The sequence below is a fragment of the Bos indicus x Bos taurus genome, chromosome 18 (assembly GCF_003369695.1).
Source record: "Bos indicus x Bos taurus breed Angus x Brahman F1 hybrid chromosome 18, Bos_hybrid_MaternalHap_v2.0, whole genome shotgun sequence".
Taxonomy (NCBI): domain Eukaryota; kingdom Metazoa; phylum Chordata; class Mammalia; order Artiodactyla; family Bovidae; genus Bos; species Bos indicus x Bos taurus.
The window spans coordinates 867,252-893,840 of record NC_040093.1 but is presented as its reverse complement, the minus strand read 5'-3'; the positions used below and the strand labels follow the sequence as shown (position 1 = coordinate 893,840).

The window sequence follows — 26,589 nt, the reverse complement described above, 5'->3', positions numbered from 1 at the left end:
ACCTTAGTGCTGGGGAGGGACTCTAGCCTTCTCAGGGGGGCGGGGACCCACGGGGACAAGGCGTATTCAGAACACTTAAGAATCTAAGAATCTGTGTTTTCCAGTGGTCATGTATGGATGTGAGAGTTGGACTGTGAAGAAGGCTGAGTGCCAAAGAATTGATGCTTTTGAACTGTGGTGTTGGAGAAGACTCTTGAGAGTCCCTTGGACTGCAAGGAGATCCGACCAGTCCATTCTGAAGGAGGTCAGCCCTGGGATTTCTTTGGAAAGAATGATGCTAAAGCTGAAACTCCAGTACTTTGGCCACCTCATGCGAGAGTTGACTCATTGGAAGACTCTGATGCTGGGAGGGATTGGGGGCAGGAGGAGAAGGGGACGACAGAGGATGAGATGGCTGGATGGCATCACCGACTCGATGGACGTGAGTCTCAGTGAACTCCGGGAGTTGGTGATGGACAGGGAGGCCTGGCGTGCTGCAGTTCATGGGGTCGCAAAGATTCAGATACGACTGAGCGACTGAACTGACTGAAGACTCTAACGTTACTTATTGAAGACTTTGGACATGATCTCAGACGCCTTGAAGCCAACCTACGTGTAAATCCACTGGTGGCAGGAAACAAATAACATTATCCCACTTCTTCTGAAATGGAGACTTAAAGTCATTTTGTCAGTTTTGGTCAGGGACCAAAGTAAGTCAGAACCCTCACTGGGAATGTGGCGATTTTGCACAGGCCTGAAGCAACTGCACAAGAGGGAAACGTTCCCCTAGAAAAGGCTCTTCCTGTGGTTACCAAACCTCTTTGCACTGCAAGAGACACAGGTTGCATCCCTAGTCTGGGACGAAACTAAGCCCTTGCACCACAACTACTGATCCAGCAGCGCTCTAGAGCCAGAGGGATGCAACTACTGAGCCTATCTGCAGCAATCCCTGAAGCCCACGTGCCTAGAGCCTGTGCTCCACAAGAGAAGCCTCCAAAAGGAGAAGCACAAGCACTTCTGCTAGAGAGTCTGCTCTCTGTGCCACAACTTAAAAAAGCCCATGATAAAGAGTGCTGCGATGAACATTGGGGTACTCGTGTCTCTTTCCCTTCTGGTTTCCTCAGTGTGTATGCCCAGCAGTGGGATTGCTGGATCATAAGGCAGTTCTATTTCCAGTTTTTTAAGGAATCTCCACACTGTTCTCCATAGTGGCTGTACTAGTTTGCATTCCCACCAACAGTGTAAGAGAGTTCCCTTTTCTCCACACCCTCTCCAGCACTTATTGCTTGTAGACTTTTGGATTGCAGCCATTCTGACTGGCGTGAAATGGTACCTCATAGTGGTTTTGATCTGCATTTCTCTGATAATGAGTGATGTTGAGTATCTTTTCATGTGTTTGTTAGCCATCTGTATGTCTTCTTTGGAGAAATGTCTATTTAGTTCTTTGGCCCATTTTTTGATTGGGTCATTTATTTTTCTGGAGTTGAGCTGTAGGAGTTGCTTGTATATTTTTGAGATTAGTTGTTTGTCCGTTGCTTCATTTGCTATTATTTTCTCCCATTCTGAAGGCTGTCTTTTCACCTTGCTAATAGTTTCCTTTGTTGTGCAGAAACCAGAAGGGAAAGAGACACGTGTACCCCAATGTTCATTGCAGCACTGTTTATAATAGCCAGGACATGGAAGCAACCTAGATGCCCATCAGCAGATGAATGGATAAGAAAGCTGTGGTACATATACACAATGGAGTATTACTCAGCCATTAAAAAGAATACATTTGAATCAGTTCTAATGAGATGGATGAAACTGGAACCTATTATACAGAGTGAAGTAAGCCAGAAAGAAAAACACCAATACAGTATACTAACGCATATATATGGAATTTAGAAAGATGGTAACAATAACCCTGTGTACGAGATTGCAAAAGACACCGATGTATAGATCAGTCTTATGGACTCTGTGGGAGAGGGAGAGGGTGGGGAGATTTGGGAGAATAGCATTGAAACACGTATAATATCATGTATGAAACGAGTCGCCAGTCCAGGTTCGATGCACGGCACTGGATGCTTGGGGCTGGTGCACTGGGATGACCTAGAGGGAGGGTAGGGGAGGGAGGAGGGAGGAGGATTCAGGATGGGGAACGCGGGTATACCTGTGGCGGATTCATTTCGATATTAGGCAAAACTAATACAATATTGTAAAGTTTAAAAATAAAATAAAATTTAAAACCTGTTTAAAAAAAAAAAAAGCCCATGAGCAGCAAAAAAGACCAACTACAGCCAAAAAAAATTTTTTTAATGAAAAATGTATTCTAAGAAGTTATTTAATGACATATCTAGAATTATACATCACACAAATACAAAAAAAATGTTGTACACTTTAAATACATGCAATTTATTGTAAGTCAACTCCACATCCATGACACCATTTTAAAATCAAATATACAAAACTTTTCTTTTTATAATCATTCTGCTATGGTTTATGAACTACATTCTTAAAATTATCTGTGGCTACTATATCTGTAATGGTAAATAAAGAAGACAATGGTGGGCTATTGACAATGTTTCCCAATTCCAGTGACATTATGTTGGCAACTTGACTTTGGCTATGGTGGGAATATTTACACCACAGATATTGGCAGGCACTACAAAGCAGAGACTAATCTACTATGTAACTGAAAGTCTGGACTTAAGACTGAGGTAGCATATGTTAATAATTCAGATTTATCCTAAACGTGTATAATGTATATGGCCATTGCACTATGCAAAGTATAAAACTGAGAAAAAATATAGAACATATTCTTTCAGTATTCCAGATTACAATTACATTGAGAAAAGAAGTCACTGACTTCGGTCACCATTGGTGAATGGGTGAAATCTCACATATGTCTTTGATGTTTGGCTGATCTCCTACTTGTCATGAGAAAAAAATACCCAAATCTAACAAAATAAAGGAAGACAAAATATACAAATAGAAATTCATCCAAACAAGATGCATAAGTTAAGAAAAAAAGAAATAGACACATGAAAAAGAAACAAAACTCAAATCAAGAATCCTGCTGCTGCTGCTGCTAAGTCGCTTCAGTCGTGTCCGACTCTGTGCGACCCATAGATGGCAGCCCACCAGGCTCCCCCATCCCTGGGATTCTCCAGGCCAGAACACTGGGGTGGGTTGCCATTTCCTTCTCCAATGCATGAAAGTGAAAAGTGAAAGTGAAGTTGCTCAGTCGTGTCTGACTCTTCATGACCCCATGGACTGCAGCCCACCAGGCTCCTCCATCCATGGGATTTTCCAGGCAAGAGTACTGGAATGGGGTGCCATCGCCTTCTCCGCAAGAGGGTTCAGGATGGGGAACACATGTATACTAATTAAATAATTTTCTATTAAAGAAAAAAAAAAACTAAAAAAGAGAAATGCAATTAAAATGATTTCACAGTGGGTTTTACAGTCTTCATTGGAGGTGTCTGCATGCATTCAGTCTTAGTTTTTAAGCTAGGCTGCTGAAGTGTAGGTCCCAAAGAGAGGTGGGTAAATTCTTGTTAATTAACAATCATTAGCTGGTGACTTAACATTTTTCAGGAAGTGGTGGTAGAAAGCAGTGAGACAAGGAGTAAAGGGGTTAGGAAGAGCCTTGTGCACCAGGCCATGTGAGGGCCACAATTAGTCTGTCAGAGTCCCTCACAATTCCCAGAACAGTGAGTGGGTCAACTGCATAACAGGGCAACACGGACACCTGATGTGAGGATATGAAAAGATAAACAGGATATCTGAAACCAATCACTGCATATGGCGGTGAAAGCAGTGCCAAGGCTGGGTTGACACACATGACAGGGAGGGCCTGCCTTAGTGCTGCTGTCCCAGTGAAGAACTTCCCAAACAGGAGTGTTTATAGGAAGATGTGCACTGGGGGGCCCTGGTGGAAATAAAGATGTCAGGTGTGGGGAGTTCATGTGAGTAGTTTACAGCAAATGGAGGCCCTGCTCTGAGGGGCAGAAGAGATGCCAGTTGACATGTGCAGTGTAGAGGAACTGCTCTCATGAAAGGTCTGGCAGTAGTGAGCTCTTGTGGAAGTTCCTCTGCCTAAGCTGGACACCCCTTCTTTCACAAATGGCAAATAATAATAGAATCACAGCGTTAGTTTTGTTGGGTAGATAAATGTCATTTAGGTGAAAGGCATCAATGTTGGACGCCAGAGAAAAAGATACTCCTGTCCATCAGTATGGGGCTGGGGTATGAGCAGGACTCATGGGGCAGGAGGATTAAGGAGGGAAGATATATGAGGATAATCAAGGTGTTCTTTAGTCCCCAAACCTGAGGGTGGGGCTGGGCGCGGGGTAAGGAGTGAAGTGACCAGACTCTTCAAACCCTGAACCAGGCAACCTGACGCTGAACCCCAGATCCCCGTTCATTGCTGGGAGATCACACGCAAACGATGCATCCTCTCTTTGTCTCAGTTTCCACAAAAGAGGATCCATTTGATGCACAGTAACTACATCAGTTTTTCCCACTGTTACCACCTCAAACTCCTCCATCACTGCTGTCCACATCTGCTATATTCACAAGGCCCTTTCTCCCATGTGAACTCTCTGGTATTTACTCAAGTGGCACCTTTGGATAAGCCTTATCACAATCCTAGCTCTCTTACTGGAGAAGGCAATGGCACCCCACTCCAGTACTCTTGCCTCGAAAATCACATGGACGGAGGAGCCTGGTAGGCTGCAGTCCATGGGGTCGCAAACAGTCGGACCCGACTGAGCGACTTCACTTTCACTTTTCACTTTCATGCATTGGAAAAGGAACTGGCAACCCACTCCAGTGTTCTTACCTGGAGAATCCCAGGGACAGGGGAGCCTGGTGGGCTGCCATCTATGGGGTCGCACAGAGTCGGAAACGACTGAAGCGACTTAGCAGCAGCGGCTCTCATAAAGTTTTTCTGCAATGTGAATTTTCCTATGGATATGGAGCTGTATTTGAGTAAATGATTCCCCAAATTCACTGCACTCAAAGAGATCTTTCTCCAATATGAACTCTCTGATGACGACGAAGGCTTGACTTATCAATAAAAGATTTCCCACATTCACTGCACTCATAAGGTCTTTTCTCCACTGTGAACTCTGCAATGATAATGAAGGCTGGAAATACCAGAAAATAATTTCCCACACTGACAGCACTCATAAGGCCTTTCTCCACTGTGAACTCTCTCATGATGACGGAGCCCAGTCCTAGCAGCAAAAGATTTGCCACATTCACTGCACTTGTAAGGCCTTTCTCCAGTGTGAACTCTCCGATGATAACGAAGGCTGGAGCTACCAGTAAAAGATTTCCAACATTTATTGCACTCATAAGACTTTTCTCCAGTGTGAACTCTCTGATGATGTCGAAGACTGGAGCTACTAGTAAAAGGTTTCTCACATTTATTGCACTCATAAGGCTTTTCTCCAGTGTGAACATTCTTATGGTCACTGAGTTGCTCATTTCGACTAAAGAATTTCCCACATTCGCTGCATTCAAAAGGTCTTTCTCCACTGTGTACTCTCTGATGATTACAAAGCATAGATCTAGTAGTAAAACATTTCCCACATTCATTGCACTCATATGGCTTTTCTCCAGTGTGAAGTCTCAGATGATAAGAGAGGGATGACCTATTAGTAAGAGATTTCCCACATTCACTGCACTCATAAGGCCTTTCTCCAGTGTGAACTCTTTGATGTGCAAGACAACTGGATTTATGGGCAAAAGATTTTCCACATTGGCTGCATTGATAAGGTTTTTCTCCAGTGTGAACTCTCTGATGTTCAATTAAGTTGAACTTTTGGGTGAAAGATTTATTATATTGCTTGCATTCATAAGCATTTTCACCACTGTGGATTTTCCTATGGGCAGTGAGGTTCTTCCTTCGGCTAAAGGATTTCCCACATTCATTGCAGTCATAAAGCCTTGCTACACAGCGAACTCTCTGATGGGCAAGGAAACGGAATCTGTGGCTAAAAAATTTTCCACATTGGCTGCATTCATAAGGCCCTTCCTCAGTGTGAACTTTCTGGTGAATAAGGTTAAGTTTTTGGGTGCTGGCTTTCCTATGTTTGCTGAACTCACAAAACCCTTCACTAGTGAGGACTCCCTCATCCTCAACAAGTATGTCTATGTGGCTGGAGACTATCTTGCGTTCTTTCCAGCTCTGATGACTTTTCCACTGTGAAAAACAGCTTCACACTCCTTATTGTTGTTTTGTTTCTCCCTGGTACTAGTGTCCTGTTGCTGAAGTTCCATGCTGGCCACAAAGTTGTTCGCTATCTCCATTTTGGGAGAGAGATTTTCTCTTCCATGCATCATGCAGCTCTTCAAAAATGTGGGGCTCCCCATACCAAACTGGAAGGATTTCTGTTCAATGTGCTGCATCTGGTGCTGTTGAATATTTGCAGTGAAAAAGAATTGTTTCCCACATGTCCCACATGTGTATGCTTTCTGTCCACTTTTATTAATATTTCTTTGCTCTTCAGTCAAATGTGAAATGTCTCTCAAAACTGGGGTACATATCTTACAGGACTGGACATTCTCAGAAGATGAACCTACCCTGGGAGTGCTAATTTGTGACTCTCCTTCTGCAGATTCGCTCTGTTCAGAAGGTATATCTCCATCCTGGGTTCCACACCAAAAACCTGAAAACACAGAAGTGATGGTGAAGTTCTTGTTCACTTTATTGGAGGGAATGACACACAATTGTACATGACACATGAAAGAAGCAGTCCATAGAATTGTGTTCAGGATATGGAGTCGGAGTCAAACTGAGGAACCAATGAGTCAACCTCACGTCAATCCCCCCTAAAGCAGGTAACCTCCCTCTCATTCCCAGTTAAAAAAAAAAAAAAGACTGCTGCCACATCCTGCCTGCTGTCTGTGGACCATGGTAGGTGTATCTCTTCAGGACCTTGCTTTGGGTAAGATCCCCTGTCCATTAAACCACTGTTGTCTCTGGGCTCTTTGGTCTTGAAGCTGGGCAACTGTAAGGTTTTTCAATCTGTGTGTGCACTCAGTTGCTTCAGTCGTGTCTGACTCTTTGCAACCCTATGAACTGTAGCCTGCCAGGCTCCTCTGCCCATGGAATTTTCCAGGAAAGAATACCGGAGTGAGTTGCTACTCCCTTCTCCAGGAGATCTTCCCAACCCAGGGATCAAACCCGGGTCTTCTCCATTGGTAGGCAGATTCTTTACAGTCTGGGCCACCAGGGAAGCCCTATTCTTCAATATACACTGCAATTTCAAATGAATGAAATATGAAAATGGTGACTGTTAATAAAGGTGTACCTCAATATACAAACTTGTGAAAAAGAAAGTGAAAAGTCTCAGGAACAAAAACAAAGTTTGGGGCATTCCTGATGGCCCAGTGGTTAAGAATCCACCTTGCAGGAATTCAGGCGGCTTGAGCATCGTGCGTTATTTGAATTCCTGGGTTTTCGCAGGTAAAATATGGCTAAAAGTTTATGGAGTAAGTGAAAAGGAAGATGCGTGCTGAAAAGAGAAAAAAGAATGCCCCAAAGGAGCTCAGCAGACTTAAAAGTATTCTTAAAATAGATGGTGATGTTTTAATGAAAGACGTTCAAGAGATAGCAACTATGGTGGAACCCAAACATTGTCAAGAGAAAACGCAGTGTGTGGTGAAGGATGAAACAGATGACATGAAAATGGAGACTGATATTAAGAGAAACAAAAAGACTCTTCTAGACCAGCATGGGCAGTACCCCATATGGATGAACCAGAGGCAAAGGAAAAGGCTGAAAGCAAAGCGAGAGAGAAAGAAGGGAAAAAGCAAAGTAAAAGCCACGAAGGCAGCAAAGGGTTTGACCTGGTAGACTCTAAAAACTTAAAAAATGCAAAATGAGACAAATCTTTGATTAGAATGTATACATGGGTTTCAGCTTCCACCAAATGAAAAGTTTATTTCCATTTTTTAACTTGGCCTTTTTCTTCAAGCCCAACATAACTCCTCAAATTTGGTAACTTGAATAAAATATTTTATTTGAAAACAAAACAAAACAAAACAAAGAATCCACCTTGCAATACATGGAACACTCATTTGATCCCTGGTCTGAGAAGATGCTACATGCCCACACTCTACAGACTGCAACCCACAAGTACTGAAGCCCTTGAGCCCTACAGCCTGTGCTTGGCAACAAGAGAGCCACCATGAGAAGCCCTCACACTGCAATGAAGAGTAGACCCTGCTCTTCTCCTAGAGAAAGACCATGTGCAACAACAAGGACCAGCCAAAAAATTAATACATAAATCTTAAAAAGAAAAACACAAAGCTTGCACCATGGTGTATTTTTTTGTTTTTAAATTTTTATTGGAGTATAGTTGATTTATAAGTTATACATATATACACTTTTTATATTTTCATACAGGTTATTACAGAATACTGAATAAAGTTCCCTGTGCTACACAATGAGTTCTTATTAGCTATCTATTTTATATTTAATACTGTGTATATGTTAATCCCAATCTCCCAGTTTCTCCCCTGCTTCCCACCCTGGTAACCATAAACATGTTTTCTACATCATGACTATTTCTGCTTTGTAAATAAGTTCATCTGTACCAAGGCCTCACATATAATTGGTATCATATACTTGTCTTTCTCTGACTTACTTCACTCAATATGACAACGCATAATGCTGCCAAGGGCATTATTTCATTATTCTCAATGGCTGAGTAGTATTCCATTGTATGTACACCACATGTTCTTTATCTACTCTTCTGTCGATGGACAGTTAGGTTGCTCCCATGTCCTGGCTATTGTAAATAGCTCTGTAATGAACAATGGGAATGGGGTGCAAGTATCTTTTCGAATTGTGGTTTTCTCTGTAATACATGCTGAGGATTGGGGTTAGTGGGTCATAGGGTGGTTGTAAACGTGGTTCTTTAAAGACCCCCATGCTGTTCCTCATTATGGTTATACCAATGTACATTGCCACCAACAGAGCAGGAGGGTTCCTGCAGCATGGTATGTTTTACTTTCTGCACAGGGCTGCACCCCTCAACTAGACATACATATTCAGATACAAGTTTTTTTTTTTTCTCATAAAAGTAGAGTCATACTTGGTATACAGATATGTATGCGTATGCGTGTGTGTAAGACATCTATGTACTTCATTTATCAAGCTGCCTTCTTCCTTTAGGGCCTGCTTATTGTCCCTTGTCTGTATGCTCCACACGGTCTGGCTCTGGGCCACCACTGGCACCTCGGTCCCTGCAGGGTCCCTCCTCCAGGGCAAAGAAGCTGCCTGCAGGTCCCCAGGGAACTCTCTGTGCAAGTCAGGCCCCTTTCTGTCCTTCTCCAAGCTGTCTCTGCCTCAGGACAGAGATCAAGTGCCTAAAGGTGAGGAGAGGGGAGAGGGGCATGGTTCAAGGCCATGGTGTCCCCAGGAATCCAGGGAGATCAGGGCCACCTGATTAGGTGGCTTCCTATCCTGGGGGACCTTCCAGAGGATGCTAGAGTGCAGAGGGCACAGCCCTGAGGCTGGCTCCCCATACTGGGACTCTGGAAGCGGGGAAGTCCCAGGGAGAACTGAGCCCCTCGAAAGTGGGCAAAGCTCCTTTTCTTTCTTGCTCTTCTTGGTGCAGCCTCTGGACCCGATTGGAGGGGTGCATGCAATGCTGTGACCTGGGGGTGCACACTTGGGCGGGAGCCAGGGCCACAGTGGTGAAAATGCAGGGCTCAGCTTAGGGCAAACACTCTGAATTTTGTGTCTAGGATCCAGTCACTATTCCACGGCCTGAGTGAGGGTGGGGGATACCGCCTATGGGATGAGGGAGGGTTCTCAGTCTAGGGGTCCTTCCTAAATAGCCCTCCTGGGACACCGCCAACTCCAGATGTCTCCGGGAGTCTGTGGTGGCCCCATTCCAGACTCTGTACCCCACCTGGCTCACCTCCTTTCTCATCATCCGCTCTGAGAGGGGAGGGGGGCCAGGGAGGAAAAGTCCTCATCAAGCTCCATGTGGAAGAGGGGAGCAGGAAGAGTTTCAGTGGACTAACCCTTGTAGGGTTCCCCCTACAATCCTTGGGCTCTGGTCTACCTGAAAAGCCCAGACAGGAACCAAGAGGCCCACGGTGACCCCAAACCCCTGTCCAGGTCTTCTCCAATTCAGGGGTGTCTGAAAAAGCAACCCAAGAAGTGGGGAAACCCAAGAAGGCGAAGAGCTGTTGGAAACCAACAGTCAACAGTTACAGAAGTGAACAGATGAAAATCACTTGGGGGACTTCCCTGGTGGTCCAGTGGTTAAGACTCCACACCTCCACTGCAGAGGGCATAGGTTCAATCCCTGGTGAGGGGACTAAGATCCCACATCAGGGCCAAAATATAGAGGGGAAAGAAAGAAAATCACTTGTAAGAGAGTAGAGGTGAGGTGAGGTGAAGTCGCTCAGTCGTGTTTGACTCTTTGCGACCCTATGGACTGTGGCCTACCAGGCTCCTCTGTCCACGGGCTTCTCCAGGCAAGAATACTGGAGTGGGTTACCATTTCCTTCTCCAGGGGGTCTTCCCGACCCAGGGATCGAACCTGGGTCTCCCGCATTGGAGGCAGACCCTTTAACCTCTGAGCCACCAGGGAAGAGAGTAGAGGGGGTCACAACCCCTTACAGTGTGACTGGTGGGATCGCTGCACTTCCCTGGAAGAATCAACTCACAGGAGGACAGGCTGTGTGCTGCCTGGGTAGGTGTGTGTATTGTAGGGGGTGGGGTGTCTTTCCTAAGCCTTTTTCTTGTTGACCTTGTTGAATTCAGGACACAGTACCTGAAAAATTGGCCCCTTGGCACACCTCAAAGAGGTGAAAAAGACCAGTGAATTAGGGAAGTTCACTCTGACTTACCCCTATTCCTTCCTCCCATCACCCCCACATCTTGCTTCCCTGAAAGTAGACAAATCTCCCAGGTGAAAGGTCCTTCTCTGTACCAGTGGGTACATTCTAACCACTAGAGACAGAGAATTCACACTGGAGAAAACTGTATTAACATACCTTGTTACTTTTTCACCAATTTACTGCTGCTGCTGCTAAGTCGCTTCAGTCGTGTCCGACTCTGTGCGACCCCATAGACGGCCGCCCACCAGGCTCCCCTGTCCCTGGGATTCTCCCGGCAAGAACACTGGAGTGGGTTGCCATTTCTTTCTCCAATGCATGAAAGTGAAAAGGGAAAGCGAAGTCGCTCAGTCATGTCCGACTCTTAGCGACCCCATGGACTGCAGCCTACCAGGCTCCTCCGCCCATGGGATTTTCCAGGCAAGAGTACTGGAGTGGGGTGCCATTGTCTTCTCTGCACCAATTTACTACCTATAGCCAAAACCCCTAGTTTTTGTCATTTTTAAAACAGTTAATTTTTTTGGTCTAAATGTATAAAACAAACCTTGACACTCTTGTCAGTTCTTCAGGTTTTCATTCTCATGTGAAGGCGCTGATGTACACGTAAAAATTCAGTAACATTTATATGCCTTTCTGTTTAATTTTAATTTAATTTAACTTTTAGTTTAATTTTAGTTTAATTTTCAGACCTAACCATGTTCTGACGCAACTTCACAATCATTTCTGCCCATTTTCTTTTGTGTAAAACACATTTATACCATTCAACTCAAGCAAAAGGGAAGCTGGGTATTCAGAAAAAGAGAAAACTGGATTGGAAAGCACTTACCCAGTTTCTACTACAATCCCTCACTTTGATCACCACTCATTTATTATTTCACCTACACATTCAGTACTTTCAGCCCTCTTTACTGGGACAACTGTAAACCACCTCCACTTATTAGGTCTCAAGTTAAATGGTAGCCCCTCTGTTCTTAATCTACGCTGAGACAAGTATGTAAACAAAATGATGTTATTTCTTGCCATCCCTTCCTATAGATAGTTACGGAATGGGACACAATGGAACTATGCCTACAGCAGAAAAGAAAATCACAAACAATAATTTCTATATACAGCAACCATGTCAACAAACTTGTCATTCAAAAATGGATGCAACAAAATGATTGGAAGTGAGAAAATTAATACAAAATTAACACATATAAAGGGAAGCTAAGGTTCTACTTAAAGACAGTGGAAAAGGGACTATAATTCCAGTTAAAGAATCACTGATGATAGAAAGGAATGATGATTTGAGAAATACATCTGAATCTTGACACACATGTCATTAACTGTGTAAAGTATGAACAATATTTGCTTAGAGATTTAGAATGAGAGAATTCTTATGCAGAGCTGGAAGAACACATATTCCTATGGAACAAATGAATCAATACTTGATACTCCTTGTAATGTCTAGAAATATTTATAACTGTGCTATAATGTGTTAATTTTTTTAGTTTAATAAACAAACTGAACTTGAAACAACTAATAAAATTTAAAATTGTTTTAATGAGAAGATAAATAACAAGGGGTAGGAAAAGAAATCCACAAAAATAACAAGATATATTTAAATCCAAATATATCAACTATTACAGTAACTGGTTTGAAATAAACATTCAAAGTAGTGGGTAAATACTTTTTGATAGCTATAAACTTCCTTGGAAAAGGGCTTAATTTTCATCAAGTGATGTTCAAGAGCATGTTTTGAATTTCTATTCGAAGAACAACTAATGTTGCATAGGCGACTCAAACACCTACAGCTACAGATGCTACAAATACACATGACCACCCGACAAGTCTTCCTATAAAGTCTCATCTAATCTTGGCAGGCTGAAGGAAAAGAAGGCCATGAAAAATTCAACTACCCACATACCTATCACGGGGTCAGAAGCAGGCCTGCCAATTCTGTGTCTCAAAATTTAGATATAATAAACTGAGGTAAGACGGGTAGGATCCAACTGTTATTCCATTTATATATACATTTGAAAACAGTCATTACAAAAGTAGAATATGCTCTTGTATCAGTAACGTTAATGTTGAGAATGAATTAAAACTGGCAGGAGGAAACCATTTTCAGAGGTATACACAAGTATCACAAAGTTAAAATGTACATTGTAAATTACGTGCAGTTTATTGCAAGAACTCCGCATTCATTAAATGATTTTTTTAAACAAATACGTAAAACCTATCTCATATGTTAACAAGGCAGATTTATTTAAACCCTTTATAATGTATGGGGCCATTGTATTACGCATAGTTAAAAAAAAAAATGAAGAAAACACTCTTTTAGTACTCTAAATTACAATTCCATGCAGAAGTCATTCACATTATTGGTGAATGAATGAAATGTCACAAAAGTCTTTGTTTCCCCAATCCCATATTTGTTAAGGAAAGAGAAAATGGCCAAATCATACAAAATAAAGTACACAAAAGAACAGAAATTTAACCAAGCAAGAGATACAGGTGAAAAATAGACACATGGGGGTGGGGGAAGCTCAACATTAATAATTCTGAAGGAAATTAGATTTAAATTCTAATTCTAAGTGAGGTTTTACAGTCTTCATTGGAGGGTTTGGCCTGCATTCAGTCTTAGTTTTTAAGATAGGTAGGTCAAGTGTGGGTTCCAAGATGGGGGAGGGCAAGTTCTTGCTAATTAACAATCACCATTTTAGTGAGTTACATTTTTCTGGAGGGGTGGGAAGAGCAGTGAGGTGATGGGTAAAGGGGTTAGGAAGAGGAGCCTTGGAGACCAGGCCTTGTGAGGGCCACAGAAGACATTCTTAGTCATTCAGTGTCCCTCACACTGTCCAGAATGGTGAGCAGGTAAACCACGTGATGGGGAAACAAGGTCAATGATCCTTTCCAAGCTGCCTGGTTTAGTGCTGCTGTTCCTAAGAATTTACCAACCAGGAGGATGTTTGCAGGAAGGAGATACACACTGGGAGAGGTAGAGCTTGGAGCCCTGGTAAAGATGCACGTGTCGGGCGTGGACCGTCCCTGCTCCTAGGGACAGAGAAGCTAGTGGACGTATGCAGTATAGAAGAACCACACATATGAATGGTCTGGCAATAGTGGGCTGTTATGGAAGTCCCTTTACCTCTCTAAGCTAGACACCTCAAACGGCAGTAATGTTGAATGCCACAGAAAGGAAACTACTGTTCATCAGAATGGGACTGGGGTATGAGCAGAGATATTCTGGTGGGGCTGGAGCAGGGCAGAAGTATGAGGATGGATAAGGTATTCTTTTAGTCCTCAAAATCGACAGGGTAGGTGGAAGAGGACTGAGGTGAACAGACTGCCCATGTCCTGAACAAGGCAGCCTGGCACTGAATCCATATCCATGTCCATTGCTGGGAAATCACAAATAGATGACACATAATTTCTATGCTCAGTTTCCTCCCTAGAAAGGGGCCATTTGCTGCATAGTGACTGCACAAGAACTTCCCACGCTGTTACCACCTCAAACTCTGCCCATGTCAGTACCATATATATTTGATATACTCACAAGGCCCCATACAGCATGAAACTTTCAGATGTTGAAACAAGTGGAATTTGTCGGTGAAAGATTTATCACATTCCTCCACTCAAAGGCTTTTCTCCAGTGAGGATTTTCCTGTGGATATGCAGAAAATGTCTCTGGCTAAAGGATTACCCAGATTTACTTCATGCAAAAGTCCTTTCAATAGTGTGATCTCTCTGATGATGACGAAGGCCTGACCTATCATTAAAGGATTTTCCACATTCACTGCACTCAGAAGGCTTTTCTCCAACGTGAACTCTCTGATGATGACGAAGGCTTGACGTAGCAGGAAAAGATTTCCCACATTTACTACAGTCATATGGATTTTCTCCACTGTGAACATTCCTATGGGCACTGAGTTGTTCGTTTCGGCTAAAGAATTTCCCACATTCACTGCACTCCAAAGGTCTTTTTCCACTGTGTATTCTCTGATGATTACAAAGGATCCACTTACTGGTAAAAGATTTCCCACATTCAGTGCACTCAAAAGACCTTTCTCCAGTGTGAACTTTCAGGTGAGAATAGAGGGCAGACCTAGTAATAAAAGATTTCCCACATTCATTGCATTTATAAGGCCTTTCCCCACTATGAACTCTCTGATGTACAGACAAACTAGATTTGCTGACAAGAAACTTTCCACATTGGTTGCACTGATAAGGCTTTTCTCCAGTGTGAACTCTCTGATGTTCAATTAATTTGCCCTTTCGGGTAAAAGATTTATCACATTCCTTGCACGCAAAAGGCTTTTCTCCAGTGTGGATTTTTCTACGGGCAACGAGGTATTTCCTTCGGCTAAAGGATTTCCCACATTCAGTACAATCATAAAACGTTCCTCCAGTTAAATCTCTGATATGCAGGGAAACCGGACTTGAGGGTAAAATATTTTCCACAGTGGCTGCATTCAAAAGGCCCTTCCCCAGTGTGAACTTTCTGGTGCTGAGTAACACCATTTCTTTGGGTGCCGGCATTCCTAACTTTGTTGGACTCACAGGACTCTTCAGTAGTGAGAATACTCTCATCCTGAACAAGTATGTCTGTGTGGTTGCAAGCCATCTTGCCTTCTCCCCAGTTCTGATCGCTTTTGTCACTGTGAAAAATAGCTTCACACTCCTTACTGTTGTTCAGTTTCTTCCTGGTATTACTGGCCTGTGGCTTAACCATGTTAAACCTTACCACGTTGGCCTTGAAGTCATTCACAATCTCCATGTTGGTAGAGAGATTCCATGCTGCATGGATTGTCCAGCTTTTCAAAAATGAGGATCTCACCATATCATACTGAAAGGGTTTCTCTAATGTATTGCTTCTGGTGCTGTTGAATGTTTGCAGGAAAATAGAATTCTTTCCCACATGCCCTACATGAGTAGGCTTTCTGCGTCCTATTTGTTCCTTCCTCTTCAGCCAAATGCAAAATGCCTCTCAAGACTGGGACAGATATCTTACAGGGCTGGGCCTTTTCAGGGGACAAAATGGCCCTTGGGGTCCTAATCTGTGAGACTCCTTCTGCAGATTCGCTCTGTTCAGAAGGTGTCTTTTCATTCTGGACTCCACGCCAAGAACCTGAAAACAAACAAGTGATGGTGAAGTTCTGGTTAACTTTCTTGAAGGGAATGAAGGGAAGTCTTGTAGTCTGTCTGATTCTTTGCAACCCCACGGACTGTAACCTATCAGGCTACTCTGACCATGGGATTTTCCAGGCAAGATTGCTGGAGTGGGTTGCCATTTCCTTCTCCAGGGGATCTTCCTGACCCAGGGATCAAACCCAGGTCTCCTGCATTGCAGGCAGACGCTTTACCATCTGAGCCATCAGGGAAGCCCTGAAGGGAATGACACCATCACACTTGTACATCTGCCACATGAAAGAAGCAGTCCACACAATCATGTTCAGGACATGAAATTGGAGTCAAATTGAGAAAGCAGCTGTTCTCATCAAGCACAGGACGTAAGGACTAGATGTGACCCAAGGTGAAAGGCATGCTCTACAATTCACTCCTCTGTTAATGGCTTTTTCCAAGACCATATCTGCCACTGGCTGGGGACACTGTGCAGAAGTATACTGAACATGAGTGCCCCAGAAAATCTGGCTGCAACAAGTGGCTGGTGTTCAAGAAACAGTAAAGCATACATGCATGTTTAAGGACATAAAAAATTTTGTCAATAAGTACCACAAGGAAAACAAGTGTGAAGCCCACATGAGATAAGTGGTTTATAGAGGAGAGAGACAATGAAACCCAGGCTAGAGTCAGACTAAAAATGGGAAGTAGCATAAACGACAAGTTGGCAGAATGTCAGGAATAGAGAAAGACAAGAGAAGTCATTTGTAGCCACTACAACACTAGTCAAAGGATGGAAGTCATATCTTCCTGGTATGACTTGAACACAGACCTGATATCAAGCCCTTTCCCACTTGCCATTCATCTTGGTCAGAGAATCTCCAAGCTCTTTTGCTGAGACTAGAGTCATGTTCATCCTGTGAAGCCCAAAGGACTCTCATTCCCAGTTGAATAACAACATGGGTTACAAATGATACACGTCCTAACTGCAATCTAGTTAACTACAACCACTATGCTGTACATTACATCCTCAGGATTTATACACTTTAAAAGTAGAAGTCTGTAACTTCCAACACCCTTCAGACATTTCACCTACCCTAACTTCCTCATTCTGGCAACCGCTAATCCTTTGTCTATATCAGAGTTTGGTGTTATTGTTTTAAAGATTCATTGTATATATATAATCGCATACTACAGATAAACACAGAAGAACATGGATTACAAAAGACTGGGTCCCCTCGTACATGGCTGTTTTTCAATAAATTTACACGGCATTACACTATCTGTAGTTAGATGAATCTACAAGTGTGAAAATTTCAGAATCAGTGGTGTGACTACAGAATTTCAGCATTCGCAGATATCAGTGTAAGCGTGTATGCTGGGACCAAAGCTCTGAGGAAACAGGAAGAACTGTATTTGTCTTTCTCTGACCTATTTCACTCAGCATTATGCCCTCAAGGCCCTTCTATGTGGTTGCAAATGGCAAGACTGCCTTCGTTTCCATCTCTTGGGTAGGGTAAAGTAATGCCACAACAAACGTGGAGCACAGGTACCTTTTTGATAGGATGATTTCACTCCCTCTGGATAAATACACAGAGTTGGAATTGCTGGATCATACTGTAGTTCCTTAGTTAATATTGTAGGGATTCTCCATGCTCTATTCTACAGTGTCTGCAACAGCGTACATTTACCCCAAGTGTGCACAAGATGCCCCCTTAGGTCACATCTTCCTCAGCATTATTTCTTGTCTTTTCCTAACAGACATTATAACAGGTGTGAGGTGGTATCTCAATGCCATTTTAATTTTGCATTTTCCAGGCCATTAGTGACATTGAGCTTTTTTTATGTACAAGGTTTTCATTTGCATGTCTTATTTGGAGAAATGTCTTCTCAGCTCTAACAGATACTAGCTTGTTTGAACTGGTCCATAGCAGTGAAAGCCCAGAATCCTATCCACTAGGCAACCACAGAACTTCAGTAAGGATATTTAAAAATTATGAGGTAGGAATTCCCTGGTGTTTCAGGGCCAGGACCCTGCACTTTTCACTGCCAGGGACCCAGGTTCAATGCCTGGTCAGGGACTAAGATCCCGCAAAACTGACAGAGCGGGGGGGAAATTATGTATATATACATATATATAATATATATGTATATATACATAAACTACTCACGAAGCCATATAGCATTATATGGGAGGAGTCTTAAATCATTTCTAAACATATAATCAAATTTTATCATAACTAAATTAAAAAAAGAAGAAGCAAATAGGGCTGATAAGCTAATAAAGGTGAGAAAATAAAATCATACAAAATGCTCAATTAACACCACAGAAAGAAAGAGTGGTAGAGTAACAAATGAACAAAGAACAAGGGCAGGGCTTCCCCAGTGGCTCAGGGGTAAAGATTCCGCCTGCCAATGCAGAAGACTTGGGTTCAATCTTTGGTCTGGGAAGCTGCCACATGGGGTGAGGCAACTAAGCCTGTGAGTCACAACTAGTGAGCCTGTGCTCTAGAGCCCAGGAGCTGCACCTACTGAAGCACAAATGTTCTAAAGCCTGTGCTCCTCGACAAGAGACGCCACCACAGTGAGAAGCCCAAGCACCTCAACTAGAGTAACTCCACTTGCCGCAACTAGAGTGACGTATGTACATCAGTAAAGACCCAGCAAAATAAACAAATAGCCAACCAGATTTCACCTAAGCAAGGCTATCATGAATAAAGAAAATGACACAATGACAAAGGAGTCAACTTCTGCAAAGCATCAATTGACAGGATATATGGACTTCTATAGACTACCAGTCTACTCCATCTAAGAGCAGAATAGTCTTAAGTGAAAGAAAGTGAAGTCGCTCAGTCGTGTCCGACTCTTTGCGACCCCATGGACGGTAGCCTACAAGGCTCCTCCCTCCATGGGATTCTCCAGGCAAGAGTACTGGAGAGGGTTGCCATTTCCTTCTCCAGGGGATCTTCCTGACCCAGGGATCGAACCCAGGTCTCCTGAATTCCAGGCAGATGCTTTAACCTCTGAGCCACCAGGGAAGCTCAATCTGACATGAAATATTCACAAGACAGAGCACATCACAGGCCAGAAAACACACCCTAGTAAATTTCAAACAACAGAAATCATACAATGTCTGTTCTCAGAGCATAGTGAAATTACACTAGAACCAATAACAAAAAGATAGTTGGAAAATCACACAGTACTGAGAAATTAATCAAAATAAAACATGGGTCAAAGAAGAAACATCAAGGTTAATTTTTAAGTATTTTGAAATAAACACACTTCTTGAAATATGTGTATGCAGTGAAGGCAGTGTTTTAGGGCAATATATAGCATCGAATGCATGTATTAGAAAAGAAAAAAGGTCTAATAGCAATCATCTTAGGAAACTAGAAAAGGAGAAAATTAAATCCAAAGGAAGAAGAAAAGAAATAACTTTAAAAATCGACAAAGAAAAACCAACAAAGTCAAAGCTGGTTCCTTAAAATGGACATTAAAGGATAATAATGAAATAAACGGGAATCTCCAAGATCATAAATGTGATAACCTAAATGAAATGGTCAGTTTCTTGAAAAATACAGTCTATCAAAACCCACAGAAGTACGTATATTCTAAATATGTATACATCCGTTAAAGTAGCTGAATCAATAAGGAATAACCTTCCAAAACAGAATTCCACTGGCCCAGATTGGTTAACTGATGAAATACGACAAACACTTCAGGAAGATACACAATTCTCTACAATGGCTTTCAGAAGACAGAAACAAAAGGACTGCTCCTAACTAATTCTGTGAGGTCAACATTAACACCAAACCAAAGACACGAAGAATAAAGTATACACCAATATCTCTCACGAACACAGATGCAAAAATACAAAGTATCACTGAATTGACTCAAAAACTACATAAAAAGAATTATACATCATGACCAAGTGGGGTTAAGGAATGGTATGTAAGACGTATTTCATACATTATTACGCTAACTACAGCACACTAATAACATAAAGACAGATATATACTCCAGTGAAACACAACAGAGACTTGAAATCCTATATATCAACCCTCATAACGTGTGATCCAATAATTACTGACAAGACCAACACCATTCAATGAGGACAGTTTTTTCAACAAATAGGTTGTTAGGTACTTCCCTGATGGCTCAGACAGTAAAGAGTCTGCCTACAATGAGGGAGACCCGGGTTCAATCCCTGGGTCGGGAAGATCTCCTGGAGAAGGAAATGGCAACCCACTCCAGTATTCTTGCCTGGAAAATCCCATGGACAGAGAAGCCTGGTAGGCTACAGTCCTTGGGGTCGAAAAGAGTAGGACACGACTGAGCGACTTCACTTTCACTTTCTTTTCAACAAATAGAGTTGTTAAAACTGGATACCCACGTGTACAAGAATGAAGTTAGTGTCTTACTTAATACCATACGGGCTTCCCTGGTAGCTCAGTTGGTAAAGAATCTGCCCATAATGTAGGAGACCCTGGTTCGACTCCTAGGTCGGGAAGATCCCCTGGAGAAGGGATAGACTACCCACTCCAGTATTCTTGGGCTTCCCTGGTGGCTCAGTCGGTAAGAACTGGGTTTGATACCTGGGCTGGGAAGATCCCCTAGAGAAGGGAATGGCTGGCTACCCACTCCAGTCTGGTCTGGAGAATTCCATGGACAGAGGAGCCTGGCAGGTGACAGTTCATGAGGTCGCTAAAATTACAAAATTCTGAGGTGGGACAAAAAAAGGGAAAAGTTTCAAAATGTTGGATTCAGCCATGATTCCTTGCCTATGACAATAAAGGCAAAATCAACAAAAGAAAAAGTAGTCAAGCTGGGCTTTAAAGCAGTGAATAATTTCCATTTTATATGTTAACTTGTATCACGTGCCTGTGTGCCAAGTCGCTTCAGTCATGTCTGACTCCATGTGACCCTATGGACTGTAGCCTGCCAAGCTCCTCTGTCCATGAAATTCTTCAGGAAAGAATACCAGATTGGGTTGCTATGCCCTCCTCCAGGGGATCTTTCTGACTCAGGTATATGTCTCCTGTGGCTCCTGCATTGCAGGAGGATTATTTACTATTGTGTGTGTGTTTGTGTGTGTTAGTTGCTCAGTCGTGTCCAACTTTTTGCGATCCCATGGACTGTAGCCCACCAGGCTCCTTTGTCCACGGGATTCTCCAGGCAAGAATACTAGAGTGGGTTGACATTTCCTTCTCCACTTTACCACTGAGCCACCAGGACAGCCCAACTTATATTACATAATGTGTCAACTGTACCTCAAGAAAGCTGGAACAAAAACAAAAAAACTGAAAAACTTGTACATTAACAGACACTATAAACATCACAGAAAAAATCGGGAGAAAACATTTCAAAAACATGTATACCAAAAGAATGCATGTTGTAGAACACATGTTGTAGAACAGCAGTCTGCTGCTGCTAAGTCGCTTCAGTCGTGTCCAACTCTATGCGACGCCATAGACGGCAGCCCACCAGGCTCCAGTCCCTGGGATTCTCCAGGCAAGAACACTGGAGTGGGTTGCCATTTCCTTCTCCAATGCATGAAAGTGAAAAGTGAAAGTGAAGTCGCTCAGTCATGTCTTACTCTTAGCGACCCCATGGACTGCAGCCTATCAGGCTCCTCCGCCCATGGGATTTTCCAGGCAAGAGTACTGGAGTGGGGTGCCATTGCCTTCTCCAAGAATAGTAGTCTACAACAACCAAAATTTAAAAAAAAAAACAAAAAACAAAAAAACCCTGATTAAGAAAAGGAAAAAGGAGTTGAATAGATATTTTTCTAAAGATAAACAAATGGCCAGTAAACACACTGTTAGGGGAAAAAAATAAAAAAAGTTACACAAAATAGCAAATGCCAGTGCAGATATAGAGAAATCAGAACCTTGAGAAAGTTTTGCATAAACATCTCAAGGTCTGTTTCAGTACTGACCACGTCAGTGACCACAGTGTGTTGTTTAGTCAGCAACAAAAACATGTCAGGTACAGGAATGGAGCAAAACATGCACACCACGCATTTAAACAGATACTCAAACAAGGAGAGGGGAAGCAAGGAGGGATCGATCAGTTGGACAGCAAAACTACTAAGCCTGACAGTCTCCCAAGGAAACAGAAATAAAGGCAAAACTAAACAAATGGGACCTAATCAAACTTACAAGCATTTATCTGCACAACAAAGGACACCCAAAACAAAATGAAGAGCACATACTAACTGGAAGCAAATACCTGGGAATGATGCAATTGATAAGGGCTTCATTTCCAAGGTATATAAACAGCAACACAACTCAGTGACAAAAAACAACCAACGCACTGGGAAAAAGGGCAGAAGACCGAAACAGGCTTTTGTCCAAAGAACACACACAGATGGCCAATACAGACATGAAATGACGCTCGATCATTGCTAATTCTCAGTGAAATGCAAATCAAAACTACAACTAGGTACCACCGAAAAACTGTCAGAATGGCTAAAATTAAAAAGTCTACAATTAACAAATGTTGATGATGGTGTGGAGAAAAGGGAAGTCTCTTACACTGTTTGTAGGAATGTAAATTAATGCAGCCATTATGGAAAAATGTATGGAGGTTCCTCAAAAAACACACTAGTTGTCATATAATCTAGCAATTCCACTTCTGGTAATATACCCAAAACAAACTATAATTTGAAAAGATACATTCATCCAAATGTTCATAGCAGCCCTATTCACATTAGCCAAGACATGGAAATAACCTAAATATCCTAAGACACGGAAATAACCTGAGGTAAGACATGGAAATAACTTAAGATAAATGGATAAAAATGTGGTACATACACACAATGTAGTATTACTGAGCCATAAAAAAGAAATAATGGCATTTGCAGCATCATGCATGGACCTAGACATTATCATTCTAAAAGTGAAATGAGTAAGAAGTAAAAACAAAAATACCAAATGGTATCATTTATATGTGGACTCTAAAATATGACAAAGGAACACATCTAGGAAACAGACTTACAGACATAGAGAACAGACTTGTGATTTCCAAGCAGGAGGCAGGTGGGTGAGGGAAGTATTGGGAGTTCGAGATTAGCAGATGCCAAGTAGTACATACAGGATGGATAGAGCACAAGGTCCTACTCTATAACACAGGAACTGTAATCAATATCTTGTGATATACCATAAGGGAAAGGAAAAAGAATACATATATATGTATGTATGTATGTGTAACTGAGCCACTTCCCTGTACAGGAGAATTTAACACAAATTAAAGATTGTATTGAACACAATATTGCAATCAACTTAAAAATAACAAAGACCACTGACCTTGAATCCTTAGCAGCAACTTTGGAGCCACCAGTGTTGGGATGTACTCTGCCTCTGCCATAATAATCTCAACACATAACCAACAATTTAGCAAGAAAGTAGCGGGGACTCCCTGGAGGTCCAGCAGTCCGAATCCGTCTTGCACACAGGGCACATGGGTTGAATTCCGGGTCTGGGGACTAGCTCCCACAGTGAAGGGCAAGTAAGCCCGAGAGCTCTGGAGTCCGAACACGCCGAAATTAGAAGACTGCATGCCTCAAGGAAAGAACCTCCTTGCAACAACAAATATACCACCTGCCACAACTAAGACCCAAGGAAGAAGCCGCCAAATAAAGAAATAAATTGAAAACAGAGTCCACTGTCCAGTTGTCACAAGGACAGAGCTGTCCCTGGGAAAAAGGAGAAAGGCAGAGCCTAGCTCAGAGGAGGGAGATGAGTGTGCAGGCCTTACCCAGCATGCACACAAGTGCAAAGTTCTCCAGCATGACATCAAGGTACAGGTGTATCTGAACCTCATCAAGAAGACACCATTCCTCCCAGGAGAAGTACACGGCCACATCCACAAAGGTCACCCTACCCCGGTATAACATGGACAAATAAAACCATCAACAGTCTCATTCTTGAAAACCCACCATTCATCTTCCCACACATCTCCCCCACTGCCCAGTCAGATGGAGCATCCAAAGACCTGGGTGCAAGAACCTTCCTCCTTTGACCTGAACCTTCAGAAAACACAGGCAGTCATTTGAAGCTGACATCCTGCTCCTTGCTGTTGTTCACCCACACCAGAAAACGATGACACCTGCATTGACCTAAACCAGCTCAGACTCACCTCAAAGCCCTTCCATGTACTGGTACCAATTCGAGAAGAAACTTCCACACCGTCTCCAGAGAACCAGTCTGCTCTCATGATCCCGAGAATATAGTTCTCCAAAGTCCCCAAACCCAAGAGTGGCAGAATAGCAGGTGAAGAGCCCCTTAAATGCACCTCAAATGCAGAGAATGTGTGTGTGTGTGTGGCGGGCGGAGGGGGGGGGGGTGGTTAGAGTAAGTGAGGGACTGGGAAAAGCTCCATTTACCAAAAGTGCTCTGCAGCCCTAGCAATCTGTGAAACTGGCCCGCCAAGGAGGAAAGTGACCCTGGAGGTGATCCAGCGGCTCAGGCGTTCCCTGGCCCTCTGGCCGTACCAGAGCCAGGTGGCTGGCTAACGTCTCCTCCGTGACATTGTCCCCAGTGATTCCCCGTTTCACAGCTGTGCCCAAGGAAAACCCACGACTTCGCTCCGCCTCAAAGTCCTTATCTCTCCCTACACTCCGTTCTTCCGGTCAACGGGTTTCAGAGAATATTTAAAAGCCTGACCCAGACCGTGTCCTTCCGGTGCTCAAAACTCTCCACCACGGCCAGGGCCCTAAGAAAAAACGTACCAACTCTCATCTACCACTTCAGGTGCAGCATGGCCTCAATCCTTGTCCCCCACAGAAACAGGATGGACTCCAGGTTCCCCAATGTTCCCACTTCGGTTGCATTTCCAAGTCTCACTCACACCTCATAACACTGGTCATCAGAAATAGGGACACCGCTCCTGAAGGCCTCACTGCACTGGACCAGCAGCCTCTCACTCGGGGAGCTCATATTCGGGTGGGGAATCGGCCAGGGAAGAAGCCGGAGCACGCGGCCTTTACCTCAGCTGGTTCCCTCAGCGCAGCAGGAGACGTTTCAAGGACTCATTTGGATTCCGCCGGGTTATTCCCCGAAGCCGGCGGCGTGCCAGACCCTAAGACCCGCTACTGTCCAGTGAGCACAGAGCCTCCGCTTCCTTCTTGGCCCTTCACCTTGCTCCCAACACCAGACACCAGGACTTCTGACCGGCCACAGACTCTACAGCAATCAAAACGTCCGCCGGGAATACATCCGAAGTCCCACTAGCGGATGTTCGATCTCCAGGGAACGCCCCGCTTCTGCACGTTCATTGGATGACCGTAGCCTTAGCGCAAGGTCTTCTGGGTAATGTAGGGCCGAGGCCTCAAGCAAGGGAACCCTGCCCCCCCACCCCCCAGTCCCACCCCCACCCCACACACAGGAAAACTGGGAAGAAAAGCGAAACCGCTAGGGGAGGATCGCCGAAATCCTACCTGTTGTGGGGAGGTGTTTCATCCTTCTTAGGTGGGCGGAGGATCCAATGAGGGAGGAAGGGCCTAAGAGAATTTGTCTTGAGTGCTTCTGATCACTGAGGTGTTTCCACAGGGTCTCAGGTTACTTCCCCAGTGGCTCAGTGGTTAAAAAATGCAGAAGTCGTAGGAGACTCAGGTTCGATCCCTGGGTCCGGAAGACACCCTGGAGAAGGGAATGGCTCCCCACTCCAGTATTCTTGTCTGGAGAATCCCATAGACAGAGGAGCCTGGAGGGCTACAGTCCACAGGGTCACAGAGATTCGGACAGGACTGAAGCGACTTAGCATACATACACCAGACTCCTTAAAGCCAACTCAAGCCGACATCCAGCAGAAACTGGAAGCAAATAAACATTATCCTGTTTCTGTTGAAATCCATGCAGCCTTAACTGTTATTTTACGGAATTCCCTGGTGGTTCAATGTTTAGCAGTAGGTGTGTTCTCAGCCATGGGTCTGGGTTCAACCGCTGGTCCAAACGAAGATCCACCAAGAGCCTTTGTGCCGCCGGGGGAGAACGTCATTTTGTTAGCTTTGGTCAGGACACTAAAAATGTCCGACAGGTCCCCTCAGGGAGCAAGCGAGGGAAACTGTTGCTCGTTTTTCTCACTGATCTGAAGAAAACAAGAAACACTGATGTATAATCAGGCCACCCAAACGAGCTCTCTGAACATCCCTCGGCCCAGTTAGTCTTATTCAACTAGTCCCTCCTCACGTGAAGGACCTTCCCGCTCAATGCTAAGCCCTAATCAGTAATGACCACCCTCTTGATATGGCCCGTTTGTGATTGTTCTAATCTTTGGATAATAACTTGACGTTGACAGTGTGACAAAGAGGCTGTGAACGGCATACTCCTCTGCTGGTTTCTCGAACTCATGAACCAGTTGCGTCACAATCCTCTCTAAACCCGGTAATCTCCTCTGGGGTAAAACACTGCTATCACATCCTGCTTGCTGTGTCTGGACCACAGGGCTGTCTCTCCTGGACCTTGCTTTGGCTGAGTTAAGACCCCCAAATCATTCAACCATTGATGTCTCCAGGCCCCTTCTTTGGTCTTTAGGATGCGCAATTATATTATCTTGCCCCTAGGACTAGACCACCTGGTCTCTCAGAGCTGATCAGCATTGCCAGCCTCCGCACTCCCACCCTGCTGTGGCACCACTGGGCAGGGAGGAGGCGGGGCC

At 43.6% G+C, this 26,589-nt stretch overlaps 1 protein-coding gene, 1 long non-coding RNA gene and 1 pseudogene across 2 annotated transcripts; 1 reads left to right on the top strand and 2 right to left on the bottom strand.

The window, feature by feature from the left end:
- Positions 1 to 4,830: 4,830 nt before the first annotated feature.
- Positions 4,831 to 6,184, bottom strand: LOC113875919 (zinc finger protein 239-like; the record flags this gene model as incomplete). Its single annotated transcript, XM_027514623.1, has 1 exon — positions 4,831 to 6,184. A coding segment is annotated over one exon (1,122 nt), but the record flags the coding sequence as incomplete, so codon positions are not given.
- A 1,056-nt stretch (positions 6,185 to 7,240) lies between these two features.
- On the top strand, positions 7,241 to 8,018 carry LOC113875920 (annotated as a pseudogene).
- A 4,331-nt stretch (positions 8,019 to 12,349) lies between these two features.
- LOC113875921 lies at positions 12,350 to 25,279 on the bottom strand. Its single transcript, XR_003506356.1, has 2 exons — positions 23,238 to 25,279; positions 12,350 to 15,937 (listed from the first exon to the last, which is right to left on the bottom strand). It is a non-coding gene; the product is annotated as an uncharacterized LOC113875921 (long non-coding RNA).
- Positions 25,280 to 26,589: the final 1,310 nt, after the last annotated feature.